At 36.1% G+C, this 14,219-nt stretch overlaps 1 protein-coding gene across 1 annotated transcript in view; it reads right to left on the bottom strand.

Moving 5' to 3' along the window:
- Positions 1–14,219, bottom strand: part of LOC145279764 (peroxidasin-like) — a 287,271-nt gene that overhangs the window by 134,422 nt on the left and 138,630 nt on the right. Inside the window, exon 2 of the mRNA XM_080131073.1 lies at positions 4,864–4,935. Coding sequence (XP_079987199.1) covers positions 4,864–4,935 — 72 coding nt within the window. The remainder of the gene's footprint in view (positions 1–4,863; positions 4,936–14,219) is intronic.

Raw genomic sequence — 14,219 nt, forward strand, 5'->3', positions numbered from 1 at the left:
TGTTGGTTGCTATCTTGGAAAAGATAGTCAGAAAGTTACTGGCTCTATAGAAGGTTTTGTATTCTTGTAGTTTTTTTTGCCGTAGTTTCGAATGTGTGAAAAAAATTGGTTGTAAAAGGCGAGGTAACTATAATAAAGTTGACAGGGGATTATCTCCCTTTTACTGTTGACATTTTAAGGAGGAGTATAGCAATTTTTTCTTTTTTATAATTAGAGGTTCTCATATACTGCTGATATCTATGCTCGGTCTGATTAGTAATTTTTTCTTTTTTTTAGCATATGTGCCGCTTCATTAAGTCGTCTTACTCTTCATTTTGCATCCCTATCATTTATTTTGACATTCTTCCATTTTTCTTTCCATATGTGATCAACTAATCCCGACTTTCGATTCAACCCCCCCCCCCCCTGCGTGTCATGGTTTTCTTTTAGCCTTATCTTTAGAGGGCGATAGCTCACCTTTGTATAGTTTTCGCATTTGCAGGTATTTTAATGAAATGTGCTCTTAGGAACTTGCCTTTCTCGACGTAAATACCTCCCCCCCCACTAATGCGACCAGCAGCAAGATCCAACCCTTCACCACAGAGGTCCCTAGACGCTGGGAAACTTTCTACTTAAAAATTTTTTTTTTCCGTAGTTTCGAATGTGTGAAAAAAATTGGTTTTCAAAGGCGAGGTAACTATAATAAAGTTGACAGGGGATTATCTCCTTTTTACTGTTGACATTTAAGGAGGAGTTGAGCAATTTTTCTTTTTCTTTATACTGCTGATATCTATGCTCTGTCTGATTAGTAATTTTTCTTTTTTAGCATTAAATCGTCTTACTCTCCATTTTGCATTTCTATCATTTATTTTAACATTCTTCCATTTTTCTTTCCATATGTGATCAGCTAATCCCGACTTTTGATTCAATCCCCCCCCCCCGTGTCATGGTTTTCTTTTAGCCTTATCTTTAGGGGGCGATAGCTCACCTTTGTATAGTTTCCGCATTTGCAGGTGCTTTAATGAAATGTGCTCTTAGGAACTTGCCTTTCTAGACGTAAATACTCCCCCCCACTGATGCGACCAGCAGCAAAATGCACCCCTTCACCACAGAGGTCCCTAGACGCTGGGAAACTTTCTACTTTAAAATTTTCTTCCCTCAAGCTGCTAGACTTTGGAATTCTTTCCAGGTTTTCTACCTCCCTGCCTGCTAACATGCAGACATTTAAATGTAATGCAAACAGCTTAACCCCCTATAGTGTTGGGTTAATTAATAACCCTTATTAATTAATTATGAAGTAAATAAAGAAAACATACCTTCCTTCCTTAAATAACTTCATATTGGAAGTTATATTGACGATAACAAAAGAAAACAATTAATTAACAACGTAACATTTCTTCAACATTTACACACAGACGTAGGAAAGACGTCTTATTTATTCAAAAGTTTACGTTACATACACGCGTTTTTATAAATACAGTCAAAGAGCAGATAACTCCAAGTTACTCAACTCTAAAAACATACGTAATCATTTAACAGGCAAGGGGAGACAACTCCTCACATAGTTCAAGGGAAACCATTTTAACAGATTCCTAATCTAATATATAAACGGCTATATGTTTTCTGTCTGTCTGTTTGCCTTTCTGTCTGTCTCCATATTTTCAAATTCTATCTCATCCGAAATTAAAAATCGCAGAGATTGGATGATTGGATTTTTTACAGACCGTTCTTTTAGGGGTCTTTAGACGGTTAAAATTATTTTTAAGGGGTCAAAAAATGGGCCAAAATAGAAAAAAAATCGTTAAATATTTTGTACATTCATCTTAGTTTGTGCGGTGATAATGGCTTGAATTTCAGTTTAAGATAAAAAAAAAAAGTCAATTATCATGTTGCAATTTAAACAAACATTTATTTCAAACGCGTCCTGGGCAGTAATAAAACTTCTAAAATGTGCTTGTGATGTCAGACTGTTTAAGGGCGTTAACTTTGGTTAAAATCGGATTGTATCTACTTGAACCAGATGTTTTCGATTATTGATTTTTTGATACATATCACAGGCATTCTGATACAAACCCTATCTAAGAACATTCTCAGACATATAAAGTACATTTGTGTGAATTTTTTAAAAAATCGGCCCAACCATTTTGAAGTTCAAAAGGAACGAACTAGCACGCACACACACACACACACACACACACACACACACACACACACACACACAGAGTGCCGTTCATATATAAGTAGAGATAACACCATTTTTGGGAAAAAAAAGTCCTCATAATAACAGCATATTTACCAATGAAACTCTCATTTGACACAATGTTACGCCACTTTTTTTTATTATTATCAAATCCGTAAACTTCATTTAATACTCCCCCAAAATTTTTTGTATGTAAATAATATGCACGCGGTGTGTTTAAATTATAGACCCCGGCAAATGTAATTTCATTCTAACAAAATAGTTTGCAACGAATTTTTTTTCATTTATCACTCAAAACGGATTACTATTATTATTTGAATCAATAATGCAACAGAGTATTTTGAAAGTATCTGTAGTAAAGACGAAATGCCCAATAATAGCTATTTGCATGCCTAATTTATGTAACTACTTGCAGGCCGCCCGGCGTTGCCCGGTTATAAAATACACTTAAATATGCTATTTTAATTCATGCAAATTTCGTATTTATTATTATAGAGCCAATTCTCTGTCGATTATTATCTTGTACACAATATATATAATAGCTATTTCAAAAGTTTAAAAGAAAAAATATGACTTGGCTACCATCAGCTAGAATCAACACCAAAACATTTATCTCTCTAGGGGTATTCGGTACCACCTGACCTAAGGATACATGAATATCAAAACTCTACAAATTAATACAGTTAAACGTATAAATATATATTGCGCATCTGTAGAGGATACACTTTAAGTCAACTTCCGCCTGCCACGCTCCAATATTTAAATTTTGACCCCTTAGCAGCTATTTCTCCGGCTAAAAATCTAATTGTTCAAATATCCCATATATCAAAACTTGACTGAGTCGTTTGATAGAGACCATTTCGCGCGTTCGCGCACACACAGAAGGTCAATTACACACACACACATTATATATATATATATATATATATATATATATATATATATATATATAGAGAGAGAGAGAGAGAGAGAGAGAGATTATTTGATTATTTAGGCAATCTATCTATATATATATATATATATATATATATATATATATATATAAGTGAAAGTGTCTGTGTGTGTGTGTCTGTGTACATTTCCTTACGCAATAACTCTGTCAAATTTTAGTCTACAGACTCGAAATTTGATATACAGGTTACTGAGATTTGGGAAAACTATGTGATCGGTTTTCGGCCAGAAATTTGGCGATTACGCGGTCAGAGTTCAACGATTTGACCTTTCAGAACTCTACCAAACTCCTCCGACAATTTTGGGTCTACGCACTTGAAATTTTAGATATAGGTTCCTTGGACATGGATCTAACTTAATAATTTCATTTGAGCCCAAGACAATACATTTTAAGAGGTCATAATAGGGGTCAAAGTTTTAAAAAACTGACCTCTGCAGTCTCTTCCAAATTACTCAGACAATTTCTGGTCTAAATATTTGAAATTTTACATAAAGGGTATTCAGAGATAGGGCAAGCTTTTTCATCAGTTTGGGTCGAAAATTTTTAGTTACGAATATATAAATGTATGTATGTATGTCTGTTTGCATATCTGCCTTAAACTTTCAATAGAGGCGACGGATTTTTACCAAGATCAGTATCGTTTTAAAGTTCGATATTTCATACGACAAATATCGAAAAATTGGCTAAAAACATTAATATCTTCCTCTTCAACTAGGCACTTTTCTACAAGGGTGGGGGATCATTTTTTTCGCCGATATGTTTTAAAGTTATCCTCTCCTTTATATTGTCTAGCCTTAATTTTAAAAAATGTCGCTTCCGGTTTGGCGGTGGTTGTAACAGCATAAACGTTAGGTTTTACCCCGTTCTTTTCCTCCTTTGCGATACGGGTTCGAGCCTGCCTTTCTACTACCACTTTTTTTTTTTTTTGCTCAACATACACATCCAAACACCCGGGCAACGCCGGGCGCCCATGCTAGTTATTAATAAACTAATGTTTAATGTTATTCACTTGTAATTTTATTGTCCTCTATTTCCCATATATATGTAATAGTTTTGTCTGTATTAACAGTATTTAATTAAAGTGATTTAATAACAAAAATGATACATTATTAAACCCTTCTTGAAATACTTGCTGATTAATTTTCAGGGAAGTAATTTGAATTCAATTAATCAGAAAGAAATATATACAAGGCATAAACAAGAGCTCAGGAGGAATGTGACTGTTTAGTTCCTCTCATTCCTTCCCTCCCATTAGAATGAGAGAGAGAGAGAGAGAGAGAGAGAGAGAGAGAGAGTGATTGACTGCTCAATCTCTCTCTCTCTCTCTCTCTCTCTCTCTCTCTCTCTCTGCCTCCCTCCCTTCTTTCTCCACCCCATTAGTGATGCCATATTTTCTTTTTTTATTATTTTTAAATTCAATGAAAAAATTATAAGTTAAAACAAAAGAGCCTTCCTCCACACAAACAATTGCTCAGGCGAATTGATTTCTCCTTTTTGTTTCATTTCTTTACGATTTTACTTAAAAGATTAATATATTTTCATAAAAATTACCATAACATTAATGTCTATTTTTACGAATAAATGCAAAAGTTTTTATCTCGTGTTTACAAGAAACTTCTGAATAAAATGTTTATTATTTAAAAAATTTTGGTTTCATGAATTTCAAGTGGCGAACTTGCGAAGCCATAGCGATCTGGCAAATCCAGTTAGTAAATAAAAACTTTATACTTACAGTGTATTTAATTGGTTGAGTCCAGCAAAGGAACCAGGTGGAATGCTTTTTATCTTATTTGATCTCAAATCTCTGCAAAGAAAATAAAAAATAAAACAGTCATTTCTTTTTCATCGTTAATATCCATGCAAAATTGTTTTTGTTCAAAGTGTATTTCCATAAATACTAAGATATCCCAAATACAATTTTCTAATCAGACAAAAAGTATAAATATATTAACAATAATTAATTAAAGCGATTTAATAATAAAAAAAAAAGATCAACAATTTTTTCAATCGTATTGTGGTTGTGTTCTCCCTTCTCAATCGAATGTTTTATTGCCCTTGTGTATCCATTTGAATTCTTATATCTTCGCCTCCTCTGTGTACACGATATATGTACAGATGTCGTTTGGATAGTACAGGATGATCCCCTCCACCTGCCTCCAAAATGCCGATAATGGAATCGTTAATAAAATTTACAATTCTTTGATCAATTCAGTCGGAATTTTTGAAATCTGGAAATCTGAATCGGACCTTTTATTTCTGTAACCGTAGCCTTAGTAGTAGTAGTAGTAGTAGTAGTAGTAGTAGTAGTAGTAGTAGTTAAATACAAGCTTAGTTAAGCCTAAACAATTTCAAGAAAAGGAAATCATCTGGAAATAGTTGTACAGTAAATTGTTTAAACCTATTAAAAACGGGCAAAAGTTATAGCCTGTTGACTTGGAATGAGTGCTTTATGCCAAACTGATAGTTGAATGCAGTTCAACTTTTGCTCATTTTTGCCTTAAATAATAATCCGTATTAATCCTTATTAATCCCTAACCGTGCATCGAATGGATACCATAACACTTAGTTCGCTACACCTTCTCATAAGAGTTCATACGAAATTTCAGTCAGATCGGCTCAGTAGTGTTTCAAACAAACAGTGGAACAGATAGACAGACTAAGAGAAATGTGGTATAGATTTGTTGTGAGAGTCAATTACGCATTCAACGATTGAAAGAATTGAAAGAAATCGGAAAAGTATAAACACTTACAGTTTTTGTTAACATAAAAACAAAGCACCAAATTATCACAAGCAATTTGACCTAAAAAAAATAGAATAAAACTATTCTGAAATAATCGTCTGCAAGTTTCAGTATTTATTATTTTCAGGCTTGAAAGGGTAAATGCAATGGTGACCTCTCTCACAATAAGAACGACCTTGGGGAAGAGAAGTAGACTTAAGAGAAGGAGGTATAGAATTGGTAAAAAAGAAGACGACAAGAAAAAATGCCAGAAAATGAATGAAATAATGAAGGTTTGAAAACGAAGAAAAAAAAACGTTTGCTGGTGTGAAGAAAAAATTTGGAAGAAGTAAAAAAAGAAAAAAATAAGAAAGAGATTTGAAATATCCAAAGGAAGAAAAAAAAAAAAGAGAGATCAGAATAAAAGAAACAAATATGGAGTGAAAGAAATAAAGAAAATTAAAAAGAAAAAAAGATATGATATAGAAGGAAGAATACCCCCTCCTTATTATGGTGAGTATTAATGATAGATTCTGTTATCAATGAAAGGTAGACGCTTAATATTAATATATAGGTACGTGCAAAATAGCCGATGCTCAACATGTATGAACATTTTGACCCCCTCCTTTACTTAATTCACCAGAATCCAGGAAATTGACCAATTTTAATGAAATATTCATTATTTATCAAATAATGATCACGGAATATAATGAACCCATTATTTTTATTTGAATCTTAGTGAAAACGTATTATTTTGTTTAAACAAAATACACCTTTACTAGAGTTATGATTTTAAGTAGTAAAAAAAAATAAATTTTTTTTGCTTTAGTTATGAAAATAAAGTATCGTAAATTGTAACAATAAAAAAAATTAATTTTTTCAGGAACATTACGAAAAAAGCCGCTAAAGCCCGTATTAGCGAAATCGACATAGCTCGAAGAAAATTAATTTCTCGAACTGAAGATATTATCATCGAATTAAGCATTGTTTATTTAATATTTCCACACAAAAAATTTTAATTGTCAAAATATTTCCTTTTCTTTTAAGTTACATTTTTAGCTATTGTTTTATATGTCAGATTATAATATTTGCACGAATGAACGTCTACTCTTCAGTATAACAATTTTTTTATTATCTTGAAATTTTTTTTTTATTATTTAAAAGCAGGAACACGCAAAAATAATTAAATTAAAAACGGTAAAAATTATACAAACGCTCACGATAGGAATGTATGGATGCACGGTTAGGAAAAAACAGAATTCCAGTATTTTGCAGAATTTTGCAACCCCTTCCCCCCTTTAATCACCCAACGTCATTTTCAGATAGCCTTTTGACTTTCTGGCATTTTGGACTTCCGTAGAACTCATGCTAGATGACTTTTGGCTGTTTTGATTGAGCGAAGCCAGAATCCCTCGCTTTGGGGGGGCTAATTAAGTTATTATTTTTTTGTACAAACAAGGTGTTTTTAATACATTATCTTAAGACTTTACTAATTATTTTTTAAATAGTCCCAAAAAAACTAATATTTATCTTCCAAGGGATTTCTACAATGAATTTATTTAACTTCAAAATTTAGTTGAACTTATCAGCTTCCGAATGTTGCCGTGAAAGCATTTTTCATTATAACTTTTGTAAAGATAATGACAATGAAAGGAAGTCTCACTTTAATATTTAAAAAACAACTTTATTGGTTATCTTTGTTAGTAAGAATATATAAGAGAGAAACGGCTTAGTAGCTTAAAGTGTTCTTGTGTGTAAGGATAGATTGAATATTTTACCGGCTTGTCGAAGGTTTGAATAGTTCGGTGTACATGTGTTGTAGTCAGAAGTCTGGACCAACGATTAGACAATCCTAAGACGTAGATTAGATAGGACGGTTAATGGAGAAAGAAAGAGAAAAGTATTCAAAGTGTCCGCTTCGGGTTCGAGCCTATCTGCCTACTAAAACTTTTTTTCCTCCTTCACTTTTTTTCCTACACACAAACATACAAGCATCCGGGCACCCCTGCTAATCTATTATATAAAAGCGAAAATGTGTGTGTGCAGTGCACGCTTATTTGTATATCCCGCAAAGGCTTTTTAGGGAGCCGGGGGTGGTCACTCTTTCTTAGAACTTTTTATATACTCCCTACATTATAATATCTGATTTACAAAAGGAGGTCGTCTCTATCTTTTATTTGAGTGACTTTTATTTGATAAAACTCACGCTATTCTATCTTCTCGCATGTTTGTTCGGCTTCTCTGTATAAAAGCGAAACTGAATCAAAGCGACTGCCAGGGACGCCCAGAAATAAACTTTCATCGAAAAAACCCTTCATATCAGACAATTGCTCTTCATTTGGACACTCGCCTATTTGTGGGGAGCTGGTTTTCCCAAACATCTTGAGGAAACAAACAAATAGGGCAGAAAGCGTAATGCTTAACTGGCTTGAAGCCAGAATTAACTGTATGATATCATTTCTCTATCGCGTGATGTTTGACCTCGTTAAATTTATGCACCTGTGTGAACTCATTCACTTAACTTTTTAATCGTTTAATTTCAACAATTCTCACTTCCTCTGACCTCTTAGCGTCGCAGTAAGATATCACGTTTTCTTTCACTTTCTTTTCCGCCTGCGCCTCAAGGCTTTGTGTTCGAGCCTACCTGCCTACTAACACTTCTTTCACGTTCTTTTTCCTCCTTCACTTTTTTTTTCCTACACACAGCGACAACGCTTGGCACCCCCGCTAGTCTGTATATATAAAAGGCAAAATGTGTGTGTGTGTGTGTGTGTGTGTGCGTGTGCGTGTGCGTGTGCTTGTGCGTCTCGCAAAAACTTTCGACACACGCGACAGATCCTGACCCGATCGGTATCGTTTTGAAGCTCGATGTCTTGAACGACAAATATCGAAAAATTGGATCAAAACATTTATTTATTCACCCTCAACTGGGCAGTTTTGTACAAGGAGGGGGTCAATTTTTCGTCAACATTTTTGCAAAGTCATCATATGCACTTGCAATGACTAGTCTTAATTTGAACGACAGCGAAGTCGTACGTCATAATGGCCGAGGGGGTTAAGCGGTTTGTTTTGTTTCATCTTCTTTTCCTGCTTCGCGTACAGGTTCGAGCCTGCCTTCCTGCCTACTCTTTTTTTTTTTTTTCTTATTTCGAGGCTTACGTAATGGGAATTTTTTTCCTTTTAAAACAAAAACTGAATTATTTTAACGTTCACTTAAACTTTCTTTTTGTTATTGTTCACACCTCTCTCCACCCAGCAGCGTCTATTTTTTTCTGGTTGCATTGACTCTTTACTACACCACCTCTCCACACCCGGGCAACGTCGAGTACACCCGCTAGTACTGAATAAACTAAACTAAAACGATGATTTTCAATGTTTCAAATGTTTTGAAATGTTGAAATTATTTTAATCCAATTCAAAAAAGCAAATAAACAGAAAAATCTTTACGATGTACGTACCCATCACGAAACGAGTCTTAGTTACAGACAAACATCAAATGTAAAGAGAGTGAAGGAAAAAGAGTGATAGGGAAGAAGTGGAGGAAGAGGAATGAAAGGAGGGAGAGAGAGGGCGAAGATGAGGAGAGTTAGGGAGCTAGAAGGGTCAAGGTAGAGTGGGAAAAGAGTGAAGGAGGAAGGAGCAACGGGAGTAGCGGGAATGATAAAGGGAGTGAGAGATGGAGGGGGAGTGAAAGGGAGTGAGGAAAGATATAGAGAGAAATATAAAGATAATAGAGATAAACATGGAGAGATAGAAATGGAGATGGAAAGAGAGAAATAGAGAGAGGAGGGGAAGAGAGATGAGGAAGAATGAAAGATAGAGAGGGAACGAATGGAGACAAAGGAGCGAGACAAGGGATAAATAGATAGAAATGGAGAGAGGATGAGAGAGAGAGAGAGAGAGAGAGAGAGGAGATAGAGAGGGAGAGGAAGGGGAAGGGAGAAATAGAATTAGAAAAAAGGTTAGAGAAGGGTGAAAAATGAAGTATTTAATAGAAGGAGGTGGGGTAGTGAGGGTTGACCATTATTTTTAATGTTGATTCACTGAGAGGAAATTCTCTAAGTGTTGAGACATTTTTGAAAAGTACCTAATTTCTAAGTGGCCTGGATCCATACTTCACCCCCTCGCATCCCATCCCCAAGCGCACATGTCTGCAATCCCTTCATCCTGTCCCCTTTCTCCAAATAACACTTGAGAACCTAATGTCTTGCATGTGGATAAGAATGGCGAAGCCAAGAGACAAATGTGTTTGTGTGTGAAAAAAATTACTGAATACTTCTTCCCCTTCTATCGCATTTTCAAACATCAACATCATATCTTGGGAAAGAAAAGAACCCAAAAAGTCAGACCCTAACATCCCAGCTTTAAGTCCTTTTTTCCTCTCCCTACCCTAGCATATACCCCCTCCACACCCTCTAATATTACAGCAATATGTGATTTAACAAGTGTCTTAATGACAAGGGTCAAGTAAGTAGTCATTTAAAGTGTTATTATCTATCTGGGTGTCTTCTCATCAAAAAATTATCTCTGTCACTACCAGACGAGATCTCGTAAACTATCAGACGAGATTCCACGTGTCTCCGTGTGTGTGTGTGTGTGTGTGTGTGTGTGTGTGTGTGTGTGTGTGTGTGCGCCCGCGTGGGTGTGTTTCTTGCCTTCATGTTACTGATAAATACGCATCAAATTACTTTTATCAACTGATAATCGATTTTTTCTTACAGTGATTAATATGAGATTTGGTTGGCTCATATGGCTATGTTCTAACTCCTTTAGGTATGTTCTAACTCCTTTAGGTATGTTCTAACTCATATAGCTATGTTCTAACTCATATAGCTATGTTCTAACTCATATAGCTATGTTCTAACTCGCGTAGAAGTACATTAGACGTTTCGAACACGGTACGCATGTTCACCTTTCTTCATTTCAGGCATTTGGTATGCAAATATAATTAATCCCAACTGAGTAGCTGACTTGATAAGACGTCAAATTCATCGATGATAGGTGAGTTCCGAAACCAAGACTAAGACGAAATCTATAATCAAAATATCATATTTAAGCGTATTTTACGATCGGACTGCTAGTAATGATTATATTTTCCTCTAAGCTCTCTACTCGAATAACGACGAGTTTTTGTATTTTCAGATTTTTTCAAGAATTAGCAATCTCTCAGATGCCAGTGTAGCATTTACCGACTCTGTATTATCATATATGTTAGATTTATCAGAATATGTTGTGGAGGAATCACCCTCCAAATGGACTGTTCTATCCATTATATAAACCATAGACCTTTTGATCCCAGATGTGGATTAAACACCAGAGCGACCCTCGCCTGCTCGGTGACGTTTACTACTCTTTTCAGTTGTAACCTTTTTACGTTGTTGTTCCAGTAATGCATTGTTTAAACTCTATCCGTTGTTCTGTTTTCTTTGTGGCTTATTGCAAGTCATAACACTGGCGACATTGGATTCAGAGAACCTACTCACATTTAAAAACAGTGTTCTAAAAACTAAACACTGACGACATTGGATTCAAGGAGCATACTAAAATCTAAACCAGTAACGACATTGAAAAAAAATACTCGCGTTGAAATAGTATTCTACAAATACTAACGACGTCGGACTCAAATGTTATCAAGCCTAAGAAAGTGTCTAACGTAACACTTGCAACTGAAAGGTTCACGGTAACTAAAAAAACAAAACAAAAAAAAAACGCAGATCATTACGAAAAAAAAAAGGAGTTGAAAAGAAAAAAGTTCGTCACGACTTTCAAAGACAGCGCTGTACTTTTGCAAAAAGAAAAAAGTTTGTCGCGACTTAGAAAGGTAAATTTGTATACTTTTGGAAAAAGAATTCGTCACTTGTGGTTTTCGCTGCTAAAATCGGCCGTTATTTTTTTTCCTCTGGAGAAAAATATACACTTGATTTTTTTCTTTTCTTTAGACAATGAACTTTTTATATATTTGTTTTTTTTCTGTTCGTTTTATTGTCTGGAGGAAGAAATAAGAAAGATTAAAACGGTTTTGTAAAATTCAGCGAACGTTTTGAAATTACTAATGCTGACAAAGCAAAATGGACGAATTGAAAGTAGCGTTGGAACATTTGACCAAGTTGCATATCGATGCCGCAAAGCGTCAGTCACAATCCGAAAAGCACTGGACTGAACGTCAAATACGATTCGAGGAACAGCAAAAGGAATTGCAAAAGCAGTTAGCGGAATGTCAAATACGAACCGAGGAACAATAAAATGAAGTTCAAAAACAATTAGCCGAACGTTAGCAATTCAGCATTTTCTCAGAATACAATATGGACCGCGATAGACGATTTTAAATACGAGGAAGAGGAAAAACCATTTGCAGCGTATTTTCAGCATTATGAAGATTTTTTTTTTAATACTGACTGCAGCAACTGGTCTGATCAAAAGAAAACCAGGCTCCTACTACAAAAATTGGAAACGGCTGAACATGACAAATTCGTGGATTACATCTTTCCTCGAGAAACAGTAGATTTATCATTCAATGAGACGGTAAATTTGTTAACAGAACTTTTCTCGCTGAAAATGTCTCTTTTCCATAAGCGTTGGAGATGTTTGAATGTGGTAAAAGACGATAATGACGATTTTGCCACCTACGCAGCTGTAGTGAACAAACACTGTGATGACTTTGAGTTGTCTGAACTAACAGCAGACAATTTTAAATGTCTTGTGTTTGCGCAAGGGTTAACCTCGGGGAAAAGATGCAGAAATAAGGCGCAGAGTCCTTACAAAATTAGAAAATGAACCGAACTCAACACTTCAAAAATTGAGTAAGGATTGTCAAAAAGTAGAAATTATAAAAAAAGATGCAAGAAATATCGAAGCAGGCAAGTAACTAAGAAAAAACCGTCGAAATGGCACACAGACAGTAACCACCGAAACTCAGAAAAGCTAAAAGCACCGAGCGCTTGTTTCAGATGTGGTGGGATACATTGGGTAAGGGATTGCCCATTTTTAACAAAAAGATGCCATTTATGCAATAAGATCTGTCATAAAAGTTCGCACTGTAGGGATGTCGTGAAAATTGAATGTGACTGTGTGAGACTAACCGTAGCCCTCGGCGCAAGAGGGTCCGTGTGTGCCTGGCGTGTGGGGTGGTGGCTGATCCTGTGGTCGGGGCAGCGGAAGAAAGAGTTTCAAGATGGCGCCTGCCTACTTTTATTAGAGACGGAATCTCGCAGGATCGCGCGAGATCTCGCGGGGATGCAAATTAGCTAGGCCATCTTGAGGAATAAAAATCGGTCCATTGGAGGTGCGAGGCAGTCGGGTTCTGACGTTCGTGGCGATCAGTACAGTGACCGTTGGGTTCCGTTTCTATTCGTGCAGTCAGCTGAGCTTTGTTAGTTACCTTCGCGCCGTGGCTGTCATTGTTTGTTGGTTTGCTGTGTGTTGCCGTGGTTCTTCAGTGAAACGCTTCGTCGCCCACGACGAGACTCCCCGTCTCCTACACAAGATACTCATACAGACTGCAGTCACGGAGGTGGGCTGCATGTGCGAACTCGAAACCTGAGCGATGGAAGACGAGAAGGCAACGAATCAGAAGGTTCGAATGAGCATTAATTTGCATAAATGAGATTATATAAGGCCGGGCGTTAAGATGTTTGGGGGAGTCGAGCCGTTGAGTTCTCGAGAACCGGATGGAACCTGGTTAGAGCGGAGAGTGCCACCGGGAATCGAGTCCCGGGGTTTTTTTTTTCGATTAGAAGCTATTTCGGCCGCATTGGTTCCATATTTAAGGAAAACTCAGAATAGAAGCCGTGTACATGTAATTCATTTTGAAGGTGAATTAATTACAAACGTCACTTTACGGGGGAAACAAAAAACTAAGATTGTATTTGCTAAAAGATAGTAAGAATCTGTTCGGTTCTGACAGCATGTAGAGTTTCGTCTCAGGGATCTTCCTATATTTTGCAAGAAAATAGATACCCGTTCAGCAGAAATGGAGAAACTTATAACTTGTTTTGAAAAAGAATTCACAAACGTATTTACTCCTGGCCTGGGGAGATGTACAAAAATTGCTGCAGATTTTAAGTTGAAACCTGGCACACAACCGGTGTTTAAAACGAAACGTAATGTCCCGTTTGCTTCCCTGAACAAAATAAATCAGGAACTAGACAGATTAGAAAGCATCGATATACTGGCTAAAATTGAATATAGTGAGACGGCTGCTCCGGCAGTTTACGTAAAGAAAAGGTCCGGAGAAATTTGCGTTTGCGCCAACTTCGCGATCGGACTCAATGGGTCCTTAGAAGATTTTCACTATCCATTACCTAGTCCAGGAGAAGTGTTCACGAAATTAAATAGCGGCAAGTTTTTTTCTAAGATCGACCTAAGCGAT

This window comes from Euprymna scolopes, chromosome 7, assembly GCF_053919585.1.
Source record: "Euprymna scolopes isolate OS-2025 chromosome 7, ASM5391958v1, whole genome shotgun sequence".
Classification (NCBI taxonomy): Eukaryota; Metazoa; Mollusca; class Cephalopoda; order Sepiida; family Sepiolidae; genus Euprymna; species Euprymna scolopes.